The 23743-nt window shown below is 38.3% G+C and overlaps 1 protein-coding gene across 1 annotated transcript in view; it reads left to right on the top strand.

The window, feature by feature from the left end:
• The first annotated feature begins 11491 nt into the window (after positions 1-11491).
• Positions 11492-23743, top strand: part of C9 (complement C9) — a 100679-nt gene continuing 88427 nt past the window's right edge. The window contains exon 1 of the mRNA XM_037799242.1: positions 11492-11641. Within this exon, the coding sequence (XP_037655170.1) occupies positions 11565-11641 (77 nt within the window). The 5' untranslated portion in view covers positions 11492-11564. The remainder of the gene's footprint in view (positions 11642-23743) is intronic.

Here is a 23743-nt window from a genome sequence, read left to right as displayed (position 1 = left end):
CATTTATGGAAAATACCTTCGTTCCACTGATGCCATAATCCTGCTGGGCAGAACCTGTTGCCATTTCATCCCATGTTAGCACATCATCCAGGCGTCATGCTTTAAAAATGGCTGTACTCTGCTCTAACTGGTTTCTGCAGCATTTTATTGTAAAGCCATTTATTATAGTAGAGAGATCTTTTTAGCCAATGACTTCAAACCCCTCCATCAAAACATTAACCATGACATCTAGAGAGAGCTAAACAGGGTGATTCTGTGTCTTTTCAGGGCTCACATCAGGGATGGGGAAAGAGATGGGAGTTAAATAACTTTGGATGACCCTGGTAAACCTATTGCATGAGAACTCTAATCCATATTCCTGGAATATGTTCAATACAAAGTCTATTAGTGCAACATAGGAGCTGCCCCTAAGTCCCTGGTAAATATTTAAGCTATAATCGCTTGAAGAGATTGGTAAATGATAAAAGACCTAATTCTTACCGAGAAATGGTATATTTTAACTAACTCCCTTTGATTAAAAAATAACTGAAATTCATGTTGTAGGTCAACATGCCAAACTTGGACTTGCACAAAGCTGCATACCAGCAGCAGCTCTGTTAGCATGCCCCAATTACAGCACTGCTGATGGAGAAGGGCCACCAATTTGTCATCTTACCTAATGAGTCACCCAGCCCCTTTGTCCTTGCTTCTCTGGAATTAGGTACTTAATTATTAAACCTCTTGCATTTTCTAAGTACAGCACTGAAATCATACAGTTGCCAGTCTTCAAGGTGAGAACTGTGGGCTCTCACACAGTTGACCTTCTGCAGTGATCAGAGATAAGGTTGTTATGTAAAAGAAGAAGAAAAATGACCAACTCTAAATGTCTTTGTGACTAACTTTCCCTCTTGATGTTTTGTGGAGTTTTGTGTCAATTCTCCCTTCCTTTGTTTGACTCCAATCATTATTGCTTTATCTTAATTGTAAGGGGAAATTCCTGTTCTGAAAGTTAGAGGGGACCTAACATTTCAAGCAGGTACATACACTGATCATCACTGATCCTTTTGTTTGGGAGGTGAGAGGAGTGTGCCACATAAAAACTAAAGGAAGGGAGATGAGGAGGAGATAGAAGGGTTAAGATGACACTTGTCTTTCAGTTCCCCTCTCTGGCCTGAGAGGCTGGTTTAGAGCCCTGTGGTGAAAATGGTAGAAGCTGGAGGAGCTATGTTCTTTCAGTGAAAGACCCCTGGCCACCAGCTGGCAGCTCACAGCCATGTGTCAATGGGAAATGAATGGACTACAAGTACTGAAATGAAGAGGCTCAGGATGGCTAAAATTAGTAGGGGTTTATTTTTCTCACAAAAAAAAATGTCTAACCCAGGGGAGTGAATCTCCCTGGCAACGTGGAATATGACTCCCGGGGAGGAATGTAGACCTGGCATCGTGGGATGGAGAACATCTTCTTGACCAAAAGGGGGATGTGAAAGGAAATGAAATAAGCTTCAGTGGCAGAGAGATTCCAAAAGGAGCTGAGAGGTCACTCTGGTGGGCACTCAAGCACAATTTAGACAACCCTTTTTAGGTTCTAAAGAATTGGGGTAGCTGGTGGTGAATACCTGAAACTATCAAACTACAACCCAGAACCCATGAATCTCGAAGACAATTGTATAAAAATGTAGCTTATGAGGGGTGACAATGGGATTGGGAAAGCCATAAGGACCAAACTCCACTTTGTCTAGTTTATGGATGGATGAGTAGAAAAATAGGGGAAGGAAACAAACAGACAAAGGTACCCAGTGTTCTTTTTTACTTCAATTGCTCTTTTTCACTTTAATTATTATTCTTGTTATTTTTGTGTGTGTGCTAATGAAGGTGTCAGGGATTGATTTAGGTGATGAATGTGCAACTATGTAATGGTACTGTGAACAATCGAATGTATGATTTGTTTTCTGTGACTGCGTGGTATGTGAATATATCTCAATAAAATGAAGATAAAAAAATGTCTAGGTTGATGGCTTCTGGTGTTGGTTCAGCATCTTAACAAGGTCCTCAAAGACACAGAATCTTTCTTAGCAAATCATTTCATTTGCATCCTTTTAGCTTTAGCCTAGTCGTCACAGGAGAGAAACAAGGGAAAATGTAGCACCACCAATGTCTGCTCCTCACATCAGGCCTTCCAGTTTTCCCAAGGCTTCCCAATAGACTTTAGCTTACATCTCACTGGCCGGAATTTGGTCACATGGCCACTGCTAGGCCAAGGGAGGCTGGGAAAGCAAGCACTTGGCTTTACCCAATTCTAAGGATGAAGGTCGTTAACGGCTACATAATTTGCAGGACCCAGGGCAAAATAAAAATGTGGGGCTCCTTGTGCAAAAAGCAGGAAAAAACTGCCATTAAAGGCACTAAAATATAAAGCTTTTTCCATTCTCTTGCAATCTCTCTCTCGACTTGTCACAGTGTATTTTATTTGCTATTTAATGTCCTTCTAATTAAAGAATAATTAAAATTTTAAATTATTACCATGGTTTTACCACTAATCTTTAATTCATTTATGGAATCACTAAAATCACAGAATTTGTATTTCACAACTCATATATACATATGGATTTGCATGTATACTTCATTCTTACCAGAACAGTGGAATTGCTGCACAAAACTAACTCAATTATTTTTATTTCATTTCTTAACACATGTACATACTACCAATACTCTACTTTCAGCTCCCTGATGAATAAAGACTGAAAAGAAAAGGAACTACAGGTTGTCCTATCTTTTTCTTTTCTTCTATGTCACTATTTTCAGCAAAAGATTTAGCTAATACAGGGAAGTAATAGTAGTAAGGAAAGGTAGCATAGTATTTCATGGTCATTCGTTTTTTCTTAGAACACCATTGTTTTCCTTCTGTATTAGAAGCAAGTTCTGGTTCAAATGGAAAGTATGGCCTCTTGGGGCTATCAGTGTTTACCCTTAGTCCATTGTAGGCATAACGCACTCACCTTATACTCTCTGTGGGCCCACTTGAGTTCCGTCTCATGGGGCAACACAAATACCATATGTGAATGGGATGCAAGGAACAGGGGAAATATTGTGCCTATCCCCTCTGGTCCTGCAAATGCTCCATCTTCCCATCAACCTTCACTTCCAAAATATAAGCTCAAACACAAAGTTACCGAGTTTCAAGATGGCAACAGCATTAAACCAAGCATAAGATCTTTCTGAATCTGAGTTCCATGCTACTGTACAGGTCCACATGTCATAAAGCTGGCTCTTGGAAGAAGGCCTTGGAAATAGGTGGAGGGTTAGCCAATGGGTCTCCCACATGTCAGGGTGATAGCTTAACCCAAAGTTGGCAAAGCGCAATCCTTCCACCTACACCCAAGTGCAGAAGACAGCAGTCTTTGGCACTATAGCATCTTCAGGCAGGAGAGAAGAATACTAGTAGTCAGTGATTTTCATGTAGGCCTCAGACTGCTCACAGTGAAAGATGGGTTGTAAGAGTCTCCTAATTTCTTCTACATTATAAATAGAAAATCATCTGGCATCTGCTCACAGTCGGAATAGGTGAGTTTGTTACAGAGGCAATGGAGAAGGCTGATCACATATGTACATTGTATACCAGTAATACAGAATGTTGTATAATTTCATCAAAATCAAATATCCAGCAGTATCATGCTCTTAATAAATTAGATCAAAACTATGTGTTAATGGTGCACAATTTATTTTGTACTGTGCTTTTTTATTTCCTCTTCTCTTCCTCAGCTCTTCAGGGTTTATAAAGCCTCTGAATGGTCATGACTTTCTGTGTGAACATTCATCTTTTAATTTGACAACCACAAATCCTTGAACTATAGAGAATGGAAACTGATCAGGTGACCAGAGAGCCAGAGAGGTTCTTGTAGCCCATTAATGATAAGCACAAATCTGTAAAGAAGCAAAAATGAAGGAAATAATGTAGGTCCAGCAGCAGGATTAAGTGCCGGACTTAAATCACATGTAATCATTACCCATCCCAATCCCTAGAGAAAACATGTCTGGAGAAGACAAATGTACTTCTGAAACAGGGTCAAACCATTGCTCACACAACACTTCTGTGAAAAAAAAAGTGTAGCCAGTCTTTTTTTCTTCTTCAATCTGATTTTCCTCACAAATTAGCCCTCTGCTGGGTGAGGCCACCAAAATATGGTTGGGTCCATCCAGTAATTAGAACTTCCTTTCTAGGTCATTCAATCTCTTTTGGATATGTGTCCAGCATTTCAGATTTCTTCCTCTCCTCTTGCTCCTCTACAATATATTAGTTTCCTAGAGATTCCACAACAAATTACCACAAACTTGTGACTTAAAACACAGAAATTTATTTTCTCACTGTTCAGGAGGCCAGAAGTCTGAAGTCAAGGCATTGGCAGAGTTAGTTCCTTCTGGAGGTTTTGGGAGAGAAATCATTCCATACAGCTGTCTCAGCTTCTGGTGGTGCCAGCAATTCTTGGCATTCCTTAGCCTGTAGACACATCAGTCCAGTATCAACTTCTGCCTCCATCTTCCTGAATCCTTCTCTGTGCTTCCATGGATTCTTTTCTGTCTCTTATAAGGACATTCTCATTGGATTTAGGGACTGCCATAATCCAGTATGACCTTCTCCAATCCTTTCCTTAATTATATCTGCAAAGACCCTATTTCCAAGTAGAGTCAAATTCTGAGGTTCCTGGTGGGCACAAATTTTTTTACAGGGGACACACAATTCAATTTGCTATACCAAGATGATGTTTAGTTTTGGGGGGGAGGACAGGGAGGTGTTGAGAAGGGACTTAGATCCTCAGACAGGTCCTTCCATTCTTTACAACAAGTACCTCATCCATCTGGTCACTACCTGATTGGTATCTGTAGCTGAAGCCTTTGGCAAAAAACTTATAGTTCATTCCTTCTCCACAGAGTTGGAGGTCTGGTGATTCTCCCTGTTGCCTTGACCCCTGCTGTGATCCTCACTGACACTGTGAACTGCCAACATTTGACTGTGACTATCTTTCCATCCCTGACTGGCCGTCCTCAGCTATAGGGCCATATTATCTTTGCTGTAGCAAACCTCCCAGTGAGCTGGCCAGCTACCCTCCCCAGCCCTCTCAGGACAAAGGGAATCTTATCCTGTAGCATATGAGAGCCAAAGAAACCTAGAAAGCCAAATTCAGTTAAACCTTCTCTGCCCATCTACACAGCAAAGTCATTTTTATTCTGAGTTGACTTCTCCCCATTGGAAAAACCTGGAAGTTTTTCTCCCAGAGCCCCAAATGTCAAGGACTAAAACCCATCTGTCTTTGACCTCAACCAACCTAATTTGCTGGCTCCATTCTGGAATGTGGCCTGAAAGTATTGCTCAAAATACACATCTCCCAGCCTCCTGCACCTTTAGTCTTCTCCCTCTCACAATTACTCTAGACCAGAGAAACAGATTTCCAGAGCCTCTGCAGGATAGTGTGAGTTGTCCTCTCTACTTTGAGATTCACAGATGATAAATTGCCTCTTTATTCCACTATTTCCTTCTCTGGGTAATAAACCTCAGAGTTTACCTCTTAGTAGTAAAGTGTTAAGAAAACAAAATTTTAAAAGAGAAGATAATAGTTTAAGATCTGCAAAACATTAGCCTCTTTTATATTTAGCTGAATTTACATGTTAATAATTTGGTAAAACCATATGTAGTTTGGTGCTCAAATACTTGATTCTTTTTTTTGCAAAGTCCCAATTTCCAGAAACTAAATATACCTGAAATGACTGAACTCAACTGATCATCCACTAACTATGGAAGCTTCCATTATGAGCCTGCTTAACACTTTGAATTCTGTCAGTAATAATGCAATTAAAAATCAAAGATAACTTCCAAGTTTGGGAACCAGAAAGACAAGGTGGGTGGTAGTTCATTCACGAGAATAAAGAAAATAAGAAGAAGAGCTACCTTGACAGGGACAGGGAAAGAATGATGTGTTCAGTTTTAGAGATGGTAAGTTCGATTTACCAAGGACAAAGCAAAGTTTACCTGAGATTTCTTAGGAGTACTTGAAGACCATTAACCTGGAGCATAACTAATAACTATCGCCTTTTCAGAAAACGATCACTTCCAGGAATCTACACTCACAACAAGAACACAGAAGATTCTGGTAAATGGAATTCCAGAGACCACCCTCTGAAACCTCTGGGTCTGGGTGGTAGGCATGGTCTTAAGAGTGGGTAAGAAAAGAAGGTATAGATTGAAAAAGACAGAGGATAGACTCCTGAGGAACACCAGATTTTATATGCTGGACAAGGAAGAGGAGCTAGTAAAAGAGACAGAAATAGAAAAGCAAGGAGGGGCTATGTCACATGAGTCAAGAGAGAATGGCAAATAGGATCAAATGCCTCTGAAAGACAAAGTTAGGTAAAGACCAAGAAGTATCCATTGTATTTAGCAACAAGGAGGTCTTCAATGAGGCAAAAAGCAGACTACAATAGGCTGAGCATAACCGTGCTGTAAGAAAACTGATACAGACTGTTCTATCAAAATATTTAGCTAACAAGGGTAAGCAGCAATAAGAGGAAATCCAGGAATTAAGCAGAATTCTTTGAAGATAAAAAAAGACTTGTGCATGTTAGCAGACTGAGGAGAAGGAAACTATCAATGGGAGATATAAGGATATGATAAAGAGAAAAAAATAATAGAACAGAAGCCTGGAAAATTAGGGTTTGAATATAGATTTTCTGATTTTCTTAAATAAAAGCAGGACCTCTTCTTCCTCTGAGATTTGACTGAGATGCAGAGAAATGACATAAGAGAGGCAAAAAGGAAATCAAGGAGTTTCTGAGATGGCATAAAAGGTGAAGGGGTAGCTAAGGGAAATAGGAAAATAAGCTGACTGAGGATAAATGAAAAGACTGACAAATGGAGAAGAGTGTCCAAGTAGACAGAGGCAAAGGAATGAAAAACCTAGGTTGAGAGTCTGTAAATGTTAGCAGTTGGGGTAGAAGGGGTATGAGCAAGCCACGGAGCTTGAGAGAGGAATTCATTGATGGCACTGATAGTATGAAAGGATGCGAGGCCAGCAGGAACCTGTTACTCTGGAGGAAAACGGAGGAATCAAGGAGCTAGATGTCTCAATAAAGTCAAAGAAAGGGGATATATGGGAGTGCGGTAGCTGGAAGAATTGCAATAGGGTCAGGGAATAGAAAATAATTTTCAAAGGTAAAGCTCTTTTGAGTGTTGACACCATGATGGATACGGCAGTGGGCTGAATGGATAAACATTGTTAGAGCTGAGGTCAAGAAAGAATGAGGCAGGGTCATGTCCATAAGAATACTGAAATAACTGGAGTAAAGGCAGGAGTTTGAGTGAGAAGATACAAGACAGTGAATGTAGGCAGTCAAGAGTATCAGCCAACCACAGGGTAGGAGAAGACATTGCCAGATTGTGAACTTCAAAGGAGAAGGGGACTATGTGGAAACTTCCCTTAAAATGAAGCACTGCAATGCAAGTAAGTGGGTCCTAGGTAGTTCCATGTGATTGTAAACAGCTCTGAGCTCCAGGAATCCTTATTACTGTAAAGGTATAACCAGGCTTACATCACCCCATTGAGCTTCACAATGAACAAGAACTTTTTAATAGAGAAATTCTTCTTTTAGAGCTCATCTGAAAGTGCTGTAATGAAAATGGCACAGAATCAGAAGTGAAGAAAACTGGGATCTGACACTCCCTCTGCTCCTGGCTGTGTGAATTTAGGGGTGTTATTTCATCTCTCTGGACATCATTTTCCCCACCTGTATTCATTCATTCATCTATTGATGTATATAATTCACAAATATCTATTGAAGCTTCATATGTGCTAAGTACCATGCTAGATGTTAGGGGCGTAGGAGCAAACAAAACCACCTAAAACTAAGGGGTCTGAAATTGATGGTGATCTCCAAGTTTCCCTATCAAATTATCCTAATTATGTCCACTAAGTGCATATGTTGTGAATGAAAGCATTAAAATTTCATTGCAGTTGTTTTAAGACCCCTGGATCATTTGAAATTATGATCAAAGGATGAATGAGACAGTGGTTCCCAATTTGAGAGTCCATGAAATTACTAATGATGGGCTTTCAAAACACTGTTTTTATGACTTCAAAAAAAGCTAACTGGAAATTACCCTCAACACATATATATCACCTCAGTAAGCACTAGGGGTTTTTGCCTGCTGATCAGAAGTACTATTATGTATATAAGTATAACTTCTAATTAGAACTGCTAATCAGAAGCTCTAACTGGAAGTTGGACATATGCAAGCAGATATGTCTCTGTCTTAAAAATGGGAAAAATTATTAACATGTAATAAATATAATTTGATACCACAAAGTTTTCAAACAGATTGGGACCAAGGGAAAATAAATAAATCGAAATTGCTCCTGAGTGTTGAAAATTTTGAGAACCATCAGCAGAGTGGAACACTCTGGAATTAGAGTTTGAAGACATGATTTATTCAAGCTCACTTCTGTCACTCCTATATATGTAGCTTTGGGATTATTTCTCTGATCCTCATCTGTGACACTAGACTAAAGGCTAACCTTTTACATAGTCAAGAAGATTTAGTGAGGAATGAGATAGTAAATTACACTATACACAGCATGACATAATTAAAATAACAATAAAAACAGTACTGATAGTGTGGTGGAAGGAGCCTGACAGACCAGTTGAAATTTCCATTTCATCACTCACTACTGGGAGATGCTGGACAAATTATATAATTTCAGTGTGCCTCAGTTTCCTCTGTAAAGTGGGTTACTTTGAGGATTAAATGAGATTACATGCACCATCCATCCTTCTCTTTGGAAGGTATTATGTGTTATACAAATAAAAATTATTTTTTTTTATTTCTCTGTTCAATACATCATGATGCTTCATTTCTCTAGATACACATTGAAGCTTAGGCCACATTTTAAAATGTATCAGATACATGATGGATGTTAAGGGTAAGGAAGAGTCAAAAAGTAAGACGTATTATATTGTTATAATATGATTATTATTATAATACTTTTCTGTTCCCATTACTTTGCTACATTACATTTAGCCTGGACCATAGCAATTTTTAATAGCCTCCCATTCAAACCAAGAAAAAATCCACCTCCCTTCAGATGGATGTGTCAGTCTCTGATGAGGAAAGTGTTTTTCCATCTCCAGTCACACCTGCTTAGCAAGTCTAATGATCACAGAGTCTAATTAAGCATTAAGTCTAATTAGCATAAAACATCGTCTTACCCTGACTGCTTTCAAGTCCTTATTTCTGTGGATACCCAGGCAGGGTTTGGAGGGACCATTCAAAGTTCCTCAGCATTACAACGTCGTGCTTCACAGATCAGCATTATGCCCACCATCGTTAGCTAAGATTCTGTGTCCAGGGGCCGTAGACTGATTCAGCGACATAGCTACAAGTGTTGTCACACCTGTTCCGCCTTATTTCTTGGCAATTCTGCATGACCTACACTCTGATCTGATCAGTGGTCTCCACAGCAAGCTGAGAAATAGATGAAATCAGCCCACTAGAGACTTCAAGCTTTCTGCATTAAAAGGAGAGGAAACAAGAAAGAGAGATGAGAGTTAGATAATGTTTACTCCAGGTGGAACCATCAGCGGAAAAGGTCAGGCAGCACTGGCAAAATTCGCCGTGTCTTCTTGTCATCCCCAAACTCACCCCCTACTTTATCAGTCTTTGTATGTACTAATGTGTGAAAATTGCCTATTTGTAATTAATAAATATCTATGAATTCCCCTTAAGTCCTTGTGAAAGCAGATTTTATTTTGTTTTGCTTTTAAAGCTAGTATTTCAATGATGTATTGTTGAATTACTTCTCCCCTAGCCTGCAAAACTCCATCTCATTCCTTTCTTCTCAAGGCACATTAAAATGACCTGGGAAGCCTTTAAAAATACTGATGCAGCACCCCACCCCAGATCAATTAAATTAGAATGGAGTAAAGGGCGGGCTGTCACCCATATTTTTAAAAAAAAGCTCTCCTGGTGATTTTGTTCTGCAAACTGTTTTAGAGCAGATATGATACCTACATTCACAGGTATTTTGCAAACACCTTACCTTTTCCACAAATCTTGGAGAACATGAAAACATGAAGGGAAAAAGAAAGTCCTTTTTGATGGGTTGGAGTAAATTTATCCATCTCAGAATCTATTTTGCTGAAATATGTGTTTCTGAGATTAGGAAACCATACATTTCTGGAGGATTTATGAATGCCTTTGCAAGTCATCTTAGTTTTCCAGGGCTGCCATAACAAAAATACCACAACCTTGGTGGTTTAAAAGTAGAGAAATTTAGTCTCTCACAGCTCTAGGGACCAGAAGTCTGAAATCAAGGTGTTGGCAGAGCCATGCTCCCTCTGAAGGCTCTATGGGAGGATCCTTTCTTGTGGTTGCTGGCTGTCCTTGGCATCCCTTGGTTGGCAGCATCACTCTAGTCTCTGACTATCTTCACAGGACATTGTCCTCTCCGCCTGTAAGCATCTGTGTCACTGGGTCCAAATTTCCCTCTTGTAATGACACCAATCATACTGGATGCAAGCCTACCCTAACAAGGTCACATCCACAGGTTCTGGGTAGACATGCACTTTGGGGGAACACTACTTGTCCTAAGTTGCGAGGGCTGCTGTAACAAGATACCACAGACTGGTTGGCTTAAACAACACAAATGTATCATCTCACAATTTTGAAGGCTGGAAGTCCAAAATCAGGGTATGGGCAGGATCATGCTTTCTTCAAAGTCTGTACTGTTCCAGTGGTGACTTGAAGGCAGTCCATAACGCCGTCTCTCCCTCCATCACATGGCCGTCTGTCTCCTTCTGTCTCCTCCTCCTATGTCCAAATTTCCCCTGCTTATGAGGACTCCAGTCATGTTGGATTAACGTCTTCCTTGATTCTGTGTGACCTCACCTTAACTAATAACATCTTCAAAGATCTGATTTGCAAACGAGTTCACTCCCATGGGATGGGGAGTTTGAACTTGAACATGACTTTGTAGAGGACATGCTTCAATTTATGATGCTGTTCAACCCAGTCTAGGAGTTCACTTGGATTTTTCAAAATTATCCACTGCACCCATTAAGAAATGCTGGGTTTTAAAATGCATTTTATGCTTTACTTTTCACATGTGGAAATAACCCACACTGCTCATTTAAAGAATGAAAAAAAGAAAGTTGGAAAATCTATTTTGCCTCCCCTTCCAATTGTGCAGTTTTTTCACTACTGTTGACTTTATGTCTTTATGAGAATCATCCACAGGCCTTTTATCCCCAATTACACTCTTCCTAATCTCACTCCTTGGAGTCTCCCAAGGTGAGAACCGCTATTGTTGTAGTTTAACATAACACTGCTGCTAATCTTGGTCAATTCATCATTAACCAGCTCATTTCCCAAATATGTTGATCAACACAAAAAACCAGCAGGACAAGAATTAGGAAACGCTCTCTTTGAAATCAGCAAAAACCTTGACGCAGCCAGTGATTGCTCCAAGACTTGACCTCTTTGCAAATAAATGCTTTAGGCAACCAACCTCACCATCTCACTCTGGCTGCCTGGGAAGATCAGCATGCTTGCCTGCCAGATTCTTGCCTTTGCAATATGCATTTTAAAAATAAGTGCCCTGACAGCAGGACCTACCCCAAGGTAAGTTGATTGCTCTTCTGTTTGTCTCTGGAATTTCACTGTGGGATTTGGTATTCAAGATCAAGTTCAAGTTCCAGTGAGTTCTTCCATGTCTCTGTGCCTTAAATGTAAAATGGTGATGATGACAGCACCTACCTAACAAGGTTTTATGAACATTAAATTATTGTATGTCACATGCTTGTCACATCTATTCCTGGCACATGGTAAGCACTCAATAAAAGTCAGGTGTTTTTTAAAATAGTCACGTTGCTCTTACTTTCATTTTGATGTCCTTTCTTGTCTAGAGGAGTAAGGGATGAAGTCACAGCTAGTCTTCAGGGGATAGCACTTGGATGCAGACATTTCCTCTTATGCCACATTTACGATGAGCTGTTGCTACCAATGAACTGCTGACTGATGAGCTGGGGGTGGGGGAGGACTTCTAATTTTTGTGAAAATGAGTGTGCCTGGTGAGAATAGGCTATGAGAGGAACATCACATCCCATGCTTCTCCAGGTAGAATAGAAATGTTTAAAACTATTCTGGGAGTAGAATAATAGCCCAGAGCATCATCCTGGAACCAGGCCTCCTGGGTTTGATTCCTGGCTCCACATTTTCCTAGCTATGTAATACTAAGCACGCTCCTTAACTTCCCTAAACCTTAGTTTTCTCACCTGTAACATGGGAATAATAATAATACGACTTGCTGTGAGAAATACTTGAGAAAATCAATGCAGCATGCTCAGTATAGTGTCAGGTAAGCATTAAGTGCTTTATGAGTGCAGCTCTCTTTTTTTTTTCTTTTTAATTTGTAAATAACATTCACATGGTTCAAAGATCAAAATGTATAACAAAATATACACTAAGATGTCTTGCTTTCACATAGGCTTTCTGTGATGATTTGTGTCATTATGTGGACATGTTTAGAACACTCCCCTTCCCTGTCTCACCTACCCCCATAGGCGACCCCCTTTATTCATTTCTCATGTACCGTCCCAGATTTCTTTGCATAGATCAAAACATAAATTCATATACAATCTTCTTCTCCCCGGTTATTTCACAAAAGGTATCACAATATACATACTATTTTGTACTCTGCTCTTTTCTTTTTTACTTAATACATCCTGGAGACCTTTCCATATCAGTATAGACAAAGCTTTCTCTTTCTCCTCATCTCTGATCATTTTTCCACTGTGTGGAAATACAGTTCAGGTAATCAGCCTCTTACTGATGAATATTTGGGTTGTTTCCAAATTTTTGTACTGTAAACAATGTTGCAATGACTATCCGTACTCATATTTCATATTGTAAGTGTATCGTTGTACCTGTAGGATTAATTCCCAGAAGTGACATAGCTGGGTCAAAAGGTAAACTCCTTTGTAACTATGCTAAAATTGCCCAGTGGCTCTCCTTGGCGCTTGTATTATTTTGTACTTTCACTAGAAGGGCAAGAGGTGCTGTTTCCCCACAGACTCCTCAACAGGAGATGTAGAACAGTTTGGGGATATTTACCAATCTCACATGTGAAAAAAAATGGTATCTTGGCATCATTTTAATATGCCTTTCTCTTATGATGAATCAGGTATATTCTTTTCATATGTTTAAAGGCCATATGTATGTTTTGCTTTGTGAATAGTGTATGTCCTTTGCTCATATTTCTTTTATATCACTTGATGTTTTCCTATGGATTTCTAGGAACACTTTATAAATTAGCCCTTTATCTCTGATATTAATTATAAATATATTTTCCCATTTTGTCATTCATCTTTTAACTATATAAATATGGTGTGCTTTTAGTGTAGTTATAATTTTCATATTTATTTTATCTTTGACTTTTCAAATCATTAAGAAAGAGCACTAAACAGGGAGTTTGATGGTCTGAGAGTGGCTGGTTGTGTGGGCTCTGGCAAGAAAATCTCTGCCCTGTAATCTCAACTCTGCCACCAAGCAACTGCTGTGAAACCTCAGGAACATTCCTTCCCATCTCTCTGTCTCATTTTTTGAAATGATGGTGTCGGAAATAAAGTGGTACCTGTAAGGGAATAAACGCTCTCTCGGTTCTGGAGGAGAAAAGAATTTATTTACGATCTTGCAAGATGGGGCGTCCAGCCAAACACGCGGAAGGCTGGCGCGCCAGAGGAAGAGAATGGCGATGTTTAAATCTCCTACTCCTAATTCGCAAGTCCCTCCCCTGTTTCCCCATTGACTGGGTACTACAGAGGTTACAGCCTATCCAAGAACACTAACTAATTCATCTTTTGAAATTTTAATTTGTACAGCCAATCCCAGAGAGCCAACTAGCTCATTATTGAGATTTTGAACTGATTAGCCAATCCCCCCCCAAATTTTTATTTTTTTTGCTGTGAGTTCCCGCCTCTGATACTACCTCATGTCTCTTTACATCAGGCAGATTCTCTCTTCTCTTTGTCTGGGGCTTGTTTAAACTGGTTTTGCCTCCATTTCCCTTATTCCATGCTGTCTCTATGTGAAAACGAAACTTATTCCTTTCTTACAATGGTAGTAGATACCTCATAGAGCTGATGTAAAAATTAAATGAAATAATGAAAATAAAGGCTTAAAAAAGTTTGTGACACAAATTAAACACTCATAAATGCTAGCAATTATTATTCTATTTATTTCAATTAATTTTTTCTCAACATTTGGAAAAATACCCCAAACACCCATTAATCAAAACGCTAGGCTCAACTATTAAACCCTAGATATCCAAAGTGTCATTGTTTTACCTCCCTTTTTGATTGTATTCACCCATTTTTAATATCCATATGAAATACAAAATAACACATATCTATTTATCAACTACCGCTATCAGCCAAATATGGTTGTTCATTTATTCATCCATTTGATACAGCAAATATTGAGTTTGCAACATGGGCCAGGTGCTGTGTCAGAAGATTAAATACAATGCTGTACATGTTACAGAGGGTCCCTGCCCTCAGTGAGCTTACAGCCTAGTGAGGAATATACACAAGTAAAAAACAAGTGCATCTTAGCCCAAGTTCTCTTAGTGAAGCCCATGATGCTAAAGAAGATGTCCTCCGATGAAGTCCACCCTTCCACTTGTGCACTGGCTTCATCTGCTCTTCCCCAATCAAGGACTTTGCTCCATGATTCTGCCTCTTCTTTCTTGCATCATCAATATCACCCTTTGTACCAAAGCATTCCGATCAGCTTACGAACATGTTGCAACATTTCCTTTAAATGTTGGCTCAGTCCTTCTCCATCCAACCCCAGTCAGCATCACTCTTCACCAAATTACTCAAATAAAAGCCTCATCATTCTCACATGCAATCTAATAGCAAGTCCTATTAACACTACTTTCAAAACATATCCCAAATCTGATGACTTCTCATTATCTCCACTGTGGCCTCTCCAGGCCAAGTCATCATCATTTCTTCCTGCATCCACTCTTGTCCACTCCACAGTAGTTAATTCTCTCTCCAACAACCAGAGAAATCTTTTTAAAACATCAAAAACATAAAAACATAAAAATTTATTTTAAAAACCCTCTAATGGATTCCTATCAAGCTCAAAATCAAATCCATGTACCTCACCAGGCCTCCAAGGCCTTTTGTGAACTGCTCCCTGACCATTTCTCCAGCCACATCTTCTGAACTCCCCTATAGCTCACTGTACATGCTACATGCTGTGCCTCAAGCATGCCACCTCAGGGCCTTTGCACTTATTCCCTCATCTTGGAGCACTCTTCTTCCAGATCTTCACATAGTTTCCTCTTAATTCATTCAGGAACCTACACAGATATCATGTCCTGTTCAGGTCAATTTTTGCTATGCAGCAAACCATCCAAAAACCGTAGCTTAAAAGAATAGCAATCACTTATTTTGCTCACAAATCTGGGGGTTTAGTTGATGCTCAGTTAAGCAGTTCTCCCTCATGGTTATAGTCAGAAGGTGGTTGGGATTAGGGTCATTGCAAAGTCTTCTTCATTCATGTGTGTTTATCATCTGGCTGGGAAGACTCAAACAGCTGGGACACTGGAAAAACTGAGTCTCCTTAGGAATCTCTTTCTCTCCCTATGTTCTCTCCACATGGTGGACTCATGGTAGACTCCACACAAAGTGGTAAAGAACTCCAAAAACATATGTCTTAAGATAAAACTCAGATATTTCATGGCCTTTTCTAACCTAGCCTTGAAAGTCATACAGTGCCACTTTCTCTGCATTCTACTCATCAAGGCAGCTTCAAGAGGAGAGCACATATTTACAAAGCAACAAAGTTCTGATGCACGCTACAACATGAAGGAACCCTGAACACATCATGTTGAGTGATATAAGCCACAAAAGCAATAATATTTTATCATCTCATGTATATGAAAAAATTAGAATATGCAAATTAGTAAGATCAGAATCTAGAATACAGTTACTAGGAGCTTGTCGGGGATGGGGAATGGGGAATTAATGCTTAATTGGTAGACTTTCTGTTTGGGGTGATAGAAAAGTTTTGGCAATGCATGGTGGTGATGGTGGCACAATATTGTGAATGTAATTAACACTAACACCAGTAGATTGTGTAATTGAAAGTGGATAATATGGGAAATTTTAGATTGTATATATGTTACCAAAATTAAAAATTAAAAAACTGTAGAACCAAACAACACAAAGAATAGCCCTAATGTAAATTATGAACTATTGTTAGTAGCATAATCAAAATAATACTGTTTCATCAATTGTAACAAAATTACCACCCTAATGCAAAATATTAATAGTAGGGAAAACTGGCAGTGGCAGAGTACCCAAGAACTCTGAGCTATCTGCATGATTTTTCTGTAAACCTGTAACTGCTCCAATAAAAAGAAAAAGAGGAGGGCACATAGATGCCACCTTTTCATGGGAGAGGAGTGTCAGAGAATTTGTAGATACATTTTTAAAGCACTGTACCTCCTTGGAGAGGGCTTCTCTAATTACCCTATATTAGAAACCTCCCACCCCACCCAAACCCTATGTCTTTCTGTCTTCTTACTCTACTGTATTTTCCTTTCTAATTCCTATATCTTAGCTGATATTGCATGCTATATATTTTGGTATACTTATTTTTTTATCTCCCCACTAGAACACAGCCTCTGTGATCTCAGGGATGTTGTCTCTCTTGTGATCCAAGACACTAAAACAGTTTCTGGCACATGGCAGGCTCCCAATAAACATTATAGAATGTTGGCTCATTGGGAGCATGTGAGAAAAGTTCTTAAGTAAAAGAGTTGGGGAATCAGGAAAGGTCCTGAAAAAAATTAGAGTTTTGGATATTTCTGTTATATTTATCTTTCCATCTTGGTAAATTTCAAGACATAAATGGGCAGATCCATGGGTTAAGAATGCAGCCCTAATTAGTTTATATGTCTCCACTGAAATGAGCCATGTTGTCTTATTTATTGACAAAAAGATTTTTTCTTCAAATAGGTGTTTTCCTGCCTGGGTTTACCACCAAGTGTCCCAGAGGGTGCACTGCTTCTTAGGTTTTCTTTCTTTAAAGCTGGATACTTCTCATGGCAGGGTGATCGGACCAAGCAAACATCAAGTGGCCTTCATTTAATGCATTCCTGGCTGGAGTTAGACCTCCTGCTGTACTGATGTACATCACTTTGACCTAAGAAATGACTCTCAAGCTGAGATTGAAACACTTGGAGATGTGATTTACTTTATAAACACATTTCATCTAACAATCTAGAAAGTGCTTTATAAGTCTTCTCCACTCAGCTTAATAGCTAAATAGGTGATAGGTACAAGGCAAGTGTTGTTCATATGCAGCCCTTGAACTATAAAAGATTATCTTCCTATTGAGTAAGGGCTGGAGAGAGGGTGCTGGGCTCAGAGGGTGAAACACAAGAAGGAGTCACCCATGATCACCAAAGATCACCCATCTCCTTTCTTAATACAGTTTAGCACATTCATTTCAAAAGCATATTTGCTCTTCTTTATCTTTTTTTAATGCATTTTTTGAAATACATTCACATACCATACAAACCATCCGAAGTATATATTCATTGGCCCACAGTATCACCATATAGCTGTGCATACATCCTCATGATCAATTTTAGAACATTTTCATAACTCCAGAAAAGAGATAAAAGGAAAAAAGAAAACCCAAATCCTCCCTACTTTTTTGTCCTCCCTATTATTGATTATTGGTGTGGTACATTTGTGACTATTGATGGAAGAATAGTAAAATATTACCGTTAACTATAGTCCATAATTTGCAATAGGTACATTTTTCCTCACATACCCCTCTATTATTAACTCCTTTAACAACATCATACATTTGTTCTAGTTCATTAAAGAACTTTTTAATATTTGTCCAGTTAATCATAGATATTGTCCACCACAAGATTCACTGTGTTATATATTCCCATATTTTAACTTCCGACTTTCCTTCTGGTGACATACATGACTCTAAACTTCCCATTCCCACCACATTCACACACCATTCAATACTGTTAATTATACTCACAATAATGTGCTACTATCACCACTATCCATTTCCAAACATCTAAGCTCAACCTAGTTAAACGTTCTGCACGTATTAAGAAACCACCCCCATTCTTTAGCCTCATTCTATATCCCGGTAACCTGTATTTTATATTTTATGTCTAGGAGTTTATATATTATAGTTAGTTCATATCAGTGATATCATACAATATTTGTCCTTTTGTGTCTGACTTATTCTACTCAACATAATGTCCTCAAGGTTCATAAATGTTATTGCATGCATCATGACTTCATTCCATCTTATAGCTGCATAATATTCCATCGTGTGTGTGTGATACACATATATACCACATTTTGTTTATTCATTCATCTATCAATGGACATTGGACATGAGTTGTTTCAACATTTTGGCATTTGTGAATAATGCCACTTTGAAAATTGGTGTGCAAATATTGACATTGGTGTGCAAATGTCTGTTTACATCCCTGCTTTCAGACCTTCTGGGTGTATGCCAAATAGCAGGCTTGTCGGGTCATAAGGCGACTGTATACTTAGCTTCCTGAGGAACACCAAATTGTCCTCCATGGTGACTGTACCATTTTACATTCCCACAAGCAGTGAATAAGTATCCCAATTTCTCTGCAGCCTCTCCAACCCTTGCAGGTTCCTCTTTGTTTAATAGCTGCCATTCTAGTAGGTGTGAGATGATATCCCATAGTTTTAATTTGCATTTCCCTAATAGCTAGTGAAGGTGAGCATCTTTTCATGTGCTTTTTAGCCATCTGTATTTTCTCTTCATGTCTTTTGCCCATTTTTAAATTAGGTTATTTGTCTTTTATTGTTGAATTGTAGGATTTCTTTATATATTCTGGATAACAAACCCTTATCAGAGATGTGTTACCAAATATTTTCTCCCATTGAGTCTGTTGCCTTTTCACCCTTCTGACAAAGTCCTCTGAAGCACTGAAGTAACCAATTTTGAGGAGTTCCCATTTATCTGTTTTTTTTTTCTTTTGTTAGCTTGTGCTTAAAGTCTAAGAAACTAGCACTTATCACTAGCTCTTGAAGATGTTTCCCTACATAGTCTTCTAGGAGTTTTATGATATTGGTTCTTATATTTAGATCTTTGATCCATTTTGAGTTAATTTTTGTATAGGGTGTGAGATAGGGGTCCACTTTCATTCTTTTGGCTATGGATATCCAGTTCTCCCAGCATCTTTTATTGAAGACACCATTCTGTCACAGTTGAGTGGACTTGGGAGCCTTGTTAAAAATCAATTGACCATTATATAATAATGTAGATTACAAGGGGTGACAGTGTGATTGTGAAAACCTTGTGGATCACACTCCCTTTATCTAGCGTATGGATGGATGAGTAGAAAAATAAGGATAAAAACTAAATGACAAATAGGGTGGGATGTGGGGATGGTTTGGGTGTTCATTTTTCACTTTTATTTTTTATTCTTATTCTGATTCTTTCTGATGTAAGGAAAATGTTCAGAAATAGATTGTGGTGATGAACACATACCTATATGATCATACTGTGAACAGTTGATTGTATACCATGGATGATTGCATAGTATGTGAATGTATTTCAATAAAACTGAATTTAAAAAAAACATCAATCAACCAGCTCAGTGGCAGCAAGATGGTGGTGCAGCAGCAGGAGCTGTCCTCTCTGCCATGTTTTTTCCCTCTGTACATTCTTTTGGGACCTAGACTTGGTACAAAGTCCCCCAGCGGTGCTCCCAATACCTGGCAAAAGGCTGCTAACATGAGGATTGTACAGAGCATCATGGCCATCCTCAGACCATCCAAGGCTCCTGAGTACTCTGCTGAGTGACCTCAACTGCCACGAACCTCTAGCCCAACACAAGATAGAACACCATGGCTGCCAGTGTGTCGGCTCAAACAAAATTCTCAAAACCTTGTCAGTTTTGCATGAGGTTCCAGTATGATGAATATCTTTGATTAACTCAGCATAAAGTTAAGTCAAAACAAAACAAAATAAAAACCACAAAAAAAAATAGCAATGCACATTTTAAGTAAGGACAATGCCCTGTAGTAAATACCCTAAGACTAACATAAAAACAGTTTTAAACATATGCCTAATGACTTAAGGAAAGATGATTCATAAGGAAATAGATGAGAATCAAGAGCAGAAAAAAATGAAGACTAAAATAAAGAAATGAACTACATAGACATTCTAGAAAGGAAAACTAAAATACATCATAATGACAAATTTGCCAGAAGGACTCTTCAGCAGTTCAGAAGCTATGGAAGTAAACATCAGTAAACTTGGAACCACATCAATAAATGTTTTGAAGCTAGGAAGCTAAGGGAAAAACAACAATGACAAAACTGTATTCATAAACAGGTACAGAGCCTACATTGTAGCTGAAATTTTATGAAATTTGGACAAAAACTTCCACTTACATATCTAAGAAATTCTGAACATCCAAAACAACATAATTGCTATATACAAACACCCTCCACACCTCATCCACCAATTCACCATAGAAATACATCATAATCAAGCCACAGTAAATGAAAGATACGAAGAAATTCTTCAAAGCAGCCAGGTGGGGCTGGGAGAACATATAGCTTGCCAAAATTGGGGAGGGAGGGGGGACTTCTGGGAGAGTGGGGAGCAGGGAGCATATCAGTCATGCTAGCTTAACGAAAGAAAAAAGTACGCTAGTAGTAAAAAAGTGTAGAAACTTTGAGAAGGCAAAAAGAAAAATAATTCTATACCTAGTGAAAATACTTATGAAATTCAAGTGTGATATAGAGACATTTTTAGACAAATGAAAGCTCAGAACATTTGTTGCCAAAAGTCCTGTGATTCAAAAAAAGCTAACAGAAATTCTCCAGCATGAAGAAAATGATATCAGAAGAAAAATTAAATCTACAAAAAGAAATGAAGGGTGCAAGGCATGGAGAATATGTAAAATTTTGTAAAAGACAACTGTGTACAAAAAAATAGCATTTTATTTTCCGGACTGTAAGACATGTAGAATTAAACATATGGAAGCAATGGCTGAGATAACAAGAAGCAATTGAAATTAGAAATTTTTAAGGTTCTTGCAATTCTTATGAGAAGATATAATAATATGTGTTTCTTTTTATTGGAAAATTGTAGATTTACAGAAAAATCATGCAGAAAGTAATGAAACCCCATATTCCTAGGATAAAGACAATTTTCTCTATTGTTCACAATTTGTTTCAGTGTGATGCTTTTGTTACAATTATTGAAACAATGTTATTATAAATAAACTGTTAACTGTCTTCCATAGATTACATTAGGCTAGGTACACAGTGGTAATGCCCAGTTCTATAGTTTAAAAAAAAATTATTCTGTAACATATATACAGCCTCCAATTTTGCATTTCAACCACATGAAAATGGTGTTAATATTTACCTTTTTGTGCTACCTTCACCACCATCACTTAGAAAACTTTTCCATCACCATAAAGAGAAACCCTGTAGTGAGTAAGCATTAATTCTGCATTCCCTACCAGCAATCCTGACCCTGGTAAACTATTTTCTAGTATCTGACTCTATGACTTTGTATCTTCTAATTATTTCTTATCAGTGAGAGCATACAATAGTTGTCCATTCTGGTATTGCTTATTTCACTCAAAATGAGGTCTTCAACCTTTTGCATGCTGTTGCATGGATGAGAATGTAATTCCTTTTTTTGGTGGAATAATATTCCTTTTTATATGTATCACACTTTGCTTAGTGCACATTTAGGTAGCTCTCCTCTTTTGGCGATTGTGAAGAGCTCCACTATGGATATTGTTGTGCAAATATGTATTGAAATCCTTGATTTCAACTCTTTGGGGTCTATATCTAGAAAAGTATGGCTGGAAGGTTATATGGTAATTCTATACCAAATCTTCTGAGGAACCTCCAAATTTTTTCCACAACAGCTGCACCAGCATCATTATACATTCCCGCCAACAATGAACAAGTGTTCTCATTTCTTCACATCATCTCTAATACTTGCTCTTTTCTATATTTCGTAGTAGGCATTCTAGTGGGTGTGAAATGGTATACCATTGTACTTTTGATTTGCATTTCCCTACTGGTATTGTTGTTGTGCATCTATTCAGGTGCTTATTGATCATTTATATATTTTCTTTAGAGAAAAATCAATTCCAGTTTTGCCTTTTTTTAAATTGGGTTTTGTCTTTTTGTTGTTGAGTTGTAGGATTTCTTTATATTCTGGAAAATAAACCTGTAAAAATTGTATAATATCCAAATATTTTCTACCATTCTATATTTTTTATACTTTCCCAATAAAGTTATTTGATGCAAAAAAAAAAAAAAAAATCAATTGACCATAGATCTAAGGGCCTATTTCTGAACTCCCAATTCAATTCCATTGACCAATATGTCTATATTTATGCCAGTACCATGTTGTTTTTATATGTAATTTTATAAAGCCACTGTGATTTACAAATGCTTTCAAGTCAGGAAGTATGATACCTCCCACTTCATTCTTCTTTTTTAAGATGTTTTTGGCTGTTCAAGGCCCCTTACTCTTTCAAATAACATTGATAATTAGTTTTTCAATTAATGCAAAGTGGTCTCTTGAATTTTGATTGGTATTGCATTGACAGTGTAGATTAACATGGGTAGAATTGACATCTTTTTTTTTCAGATAGAAGTTTATTTGTTACAAAAAGAATTAACTTTTTTATTCTTTTTTTATTCATTTTATTGAGATATATTCACATACCATGCAGTCATACAAAACAAATCGTACATTTGATTGTTCACAGTACCATTACATAGTTGTACATTCATTACCAAAATCAATCCCCGACACCCTCATTACCACACACACAAAAATAACCAGAATAATAATTAAAGTGAAAAGGAGCAACTAAAGTAAAAAAGAACACTGGGCGCCCTTGTCTGTTTGTTTGTTTGTTTGTTTCCTTCCCCTACCTTTCCACTCATCCATCCACAAACTAGACAAAGGGGAGTGTGGTCCTTATGGCTTTCCCAATCCCACTGTCCCCCCTCATAAGCCACATTTTTATACAATTGTCTTCAAGATTCATGGGTTCTGGGTTATAGTTTGATAGTTTCAGGTATCCACCACCAGCTACCCCAATTCATTAGAACCTAAAAAGGGTTGTTTATATTGTGTGTAAGAGTGCCCACCAGAGTGACCTCTCGGCTCCTTTTGGAATCTCTCTGCCACTGAAGCTTATTTCATTTCCTTTCACATCCCCGTTTTGGTCAAGAAGATGTTCTCCATCCCATGATGCCGGGTCTACATTCCTCCCCAGAAGTCATATTCCACGTTGCCAGGGAGATTCACTCCCCTGTGTGTCAGATCCCACGTAGAGGGGAGGGCAGTGATTTCACCTTTCAAGTTGGCTTAGCTGGAGAGAGAGGGCCACATCTGAGCAACAAAGAGGCATTCGGGAGGAGGCTCTTAGGCACAAGAATTGACATCTTAATGACATTTAGCCTTCCAATCCATGAACAGGGAATGTCTTTCCATTTATTTAGGTCTTCTTTGATTTCTTTTAGCAATGCTTTGTAGTTTTCTGTGTATGAGTCCTTTACATCCTTGGTTAAGTTTATTCTAGATATTTGGTTATTTTAGTTACGACTGTAAATGGAATTTTTTCCTTTATTGCCT

This window comes from Choloepus didactylus, chromosome 11 (genome assembly GCF_015220235.1).
Source record: "Choloepus didactylus isolate mChoDid1 chromosome 11, mChoDid1.pri, whole genome shotgun sequence".
Lineage (NCBI taxonomy): Eukaryota > Metazoa > Chordata > Mammalia > Pilosa > Megalonychidae > Choloepus > Choloepus didactylus.
Note: the sequence above shows the minus strand (reverse complement) of the source record. Positions and strands in the feature narration are given on the sequence as shown.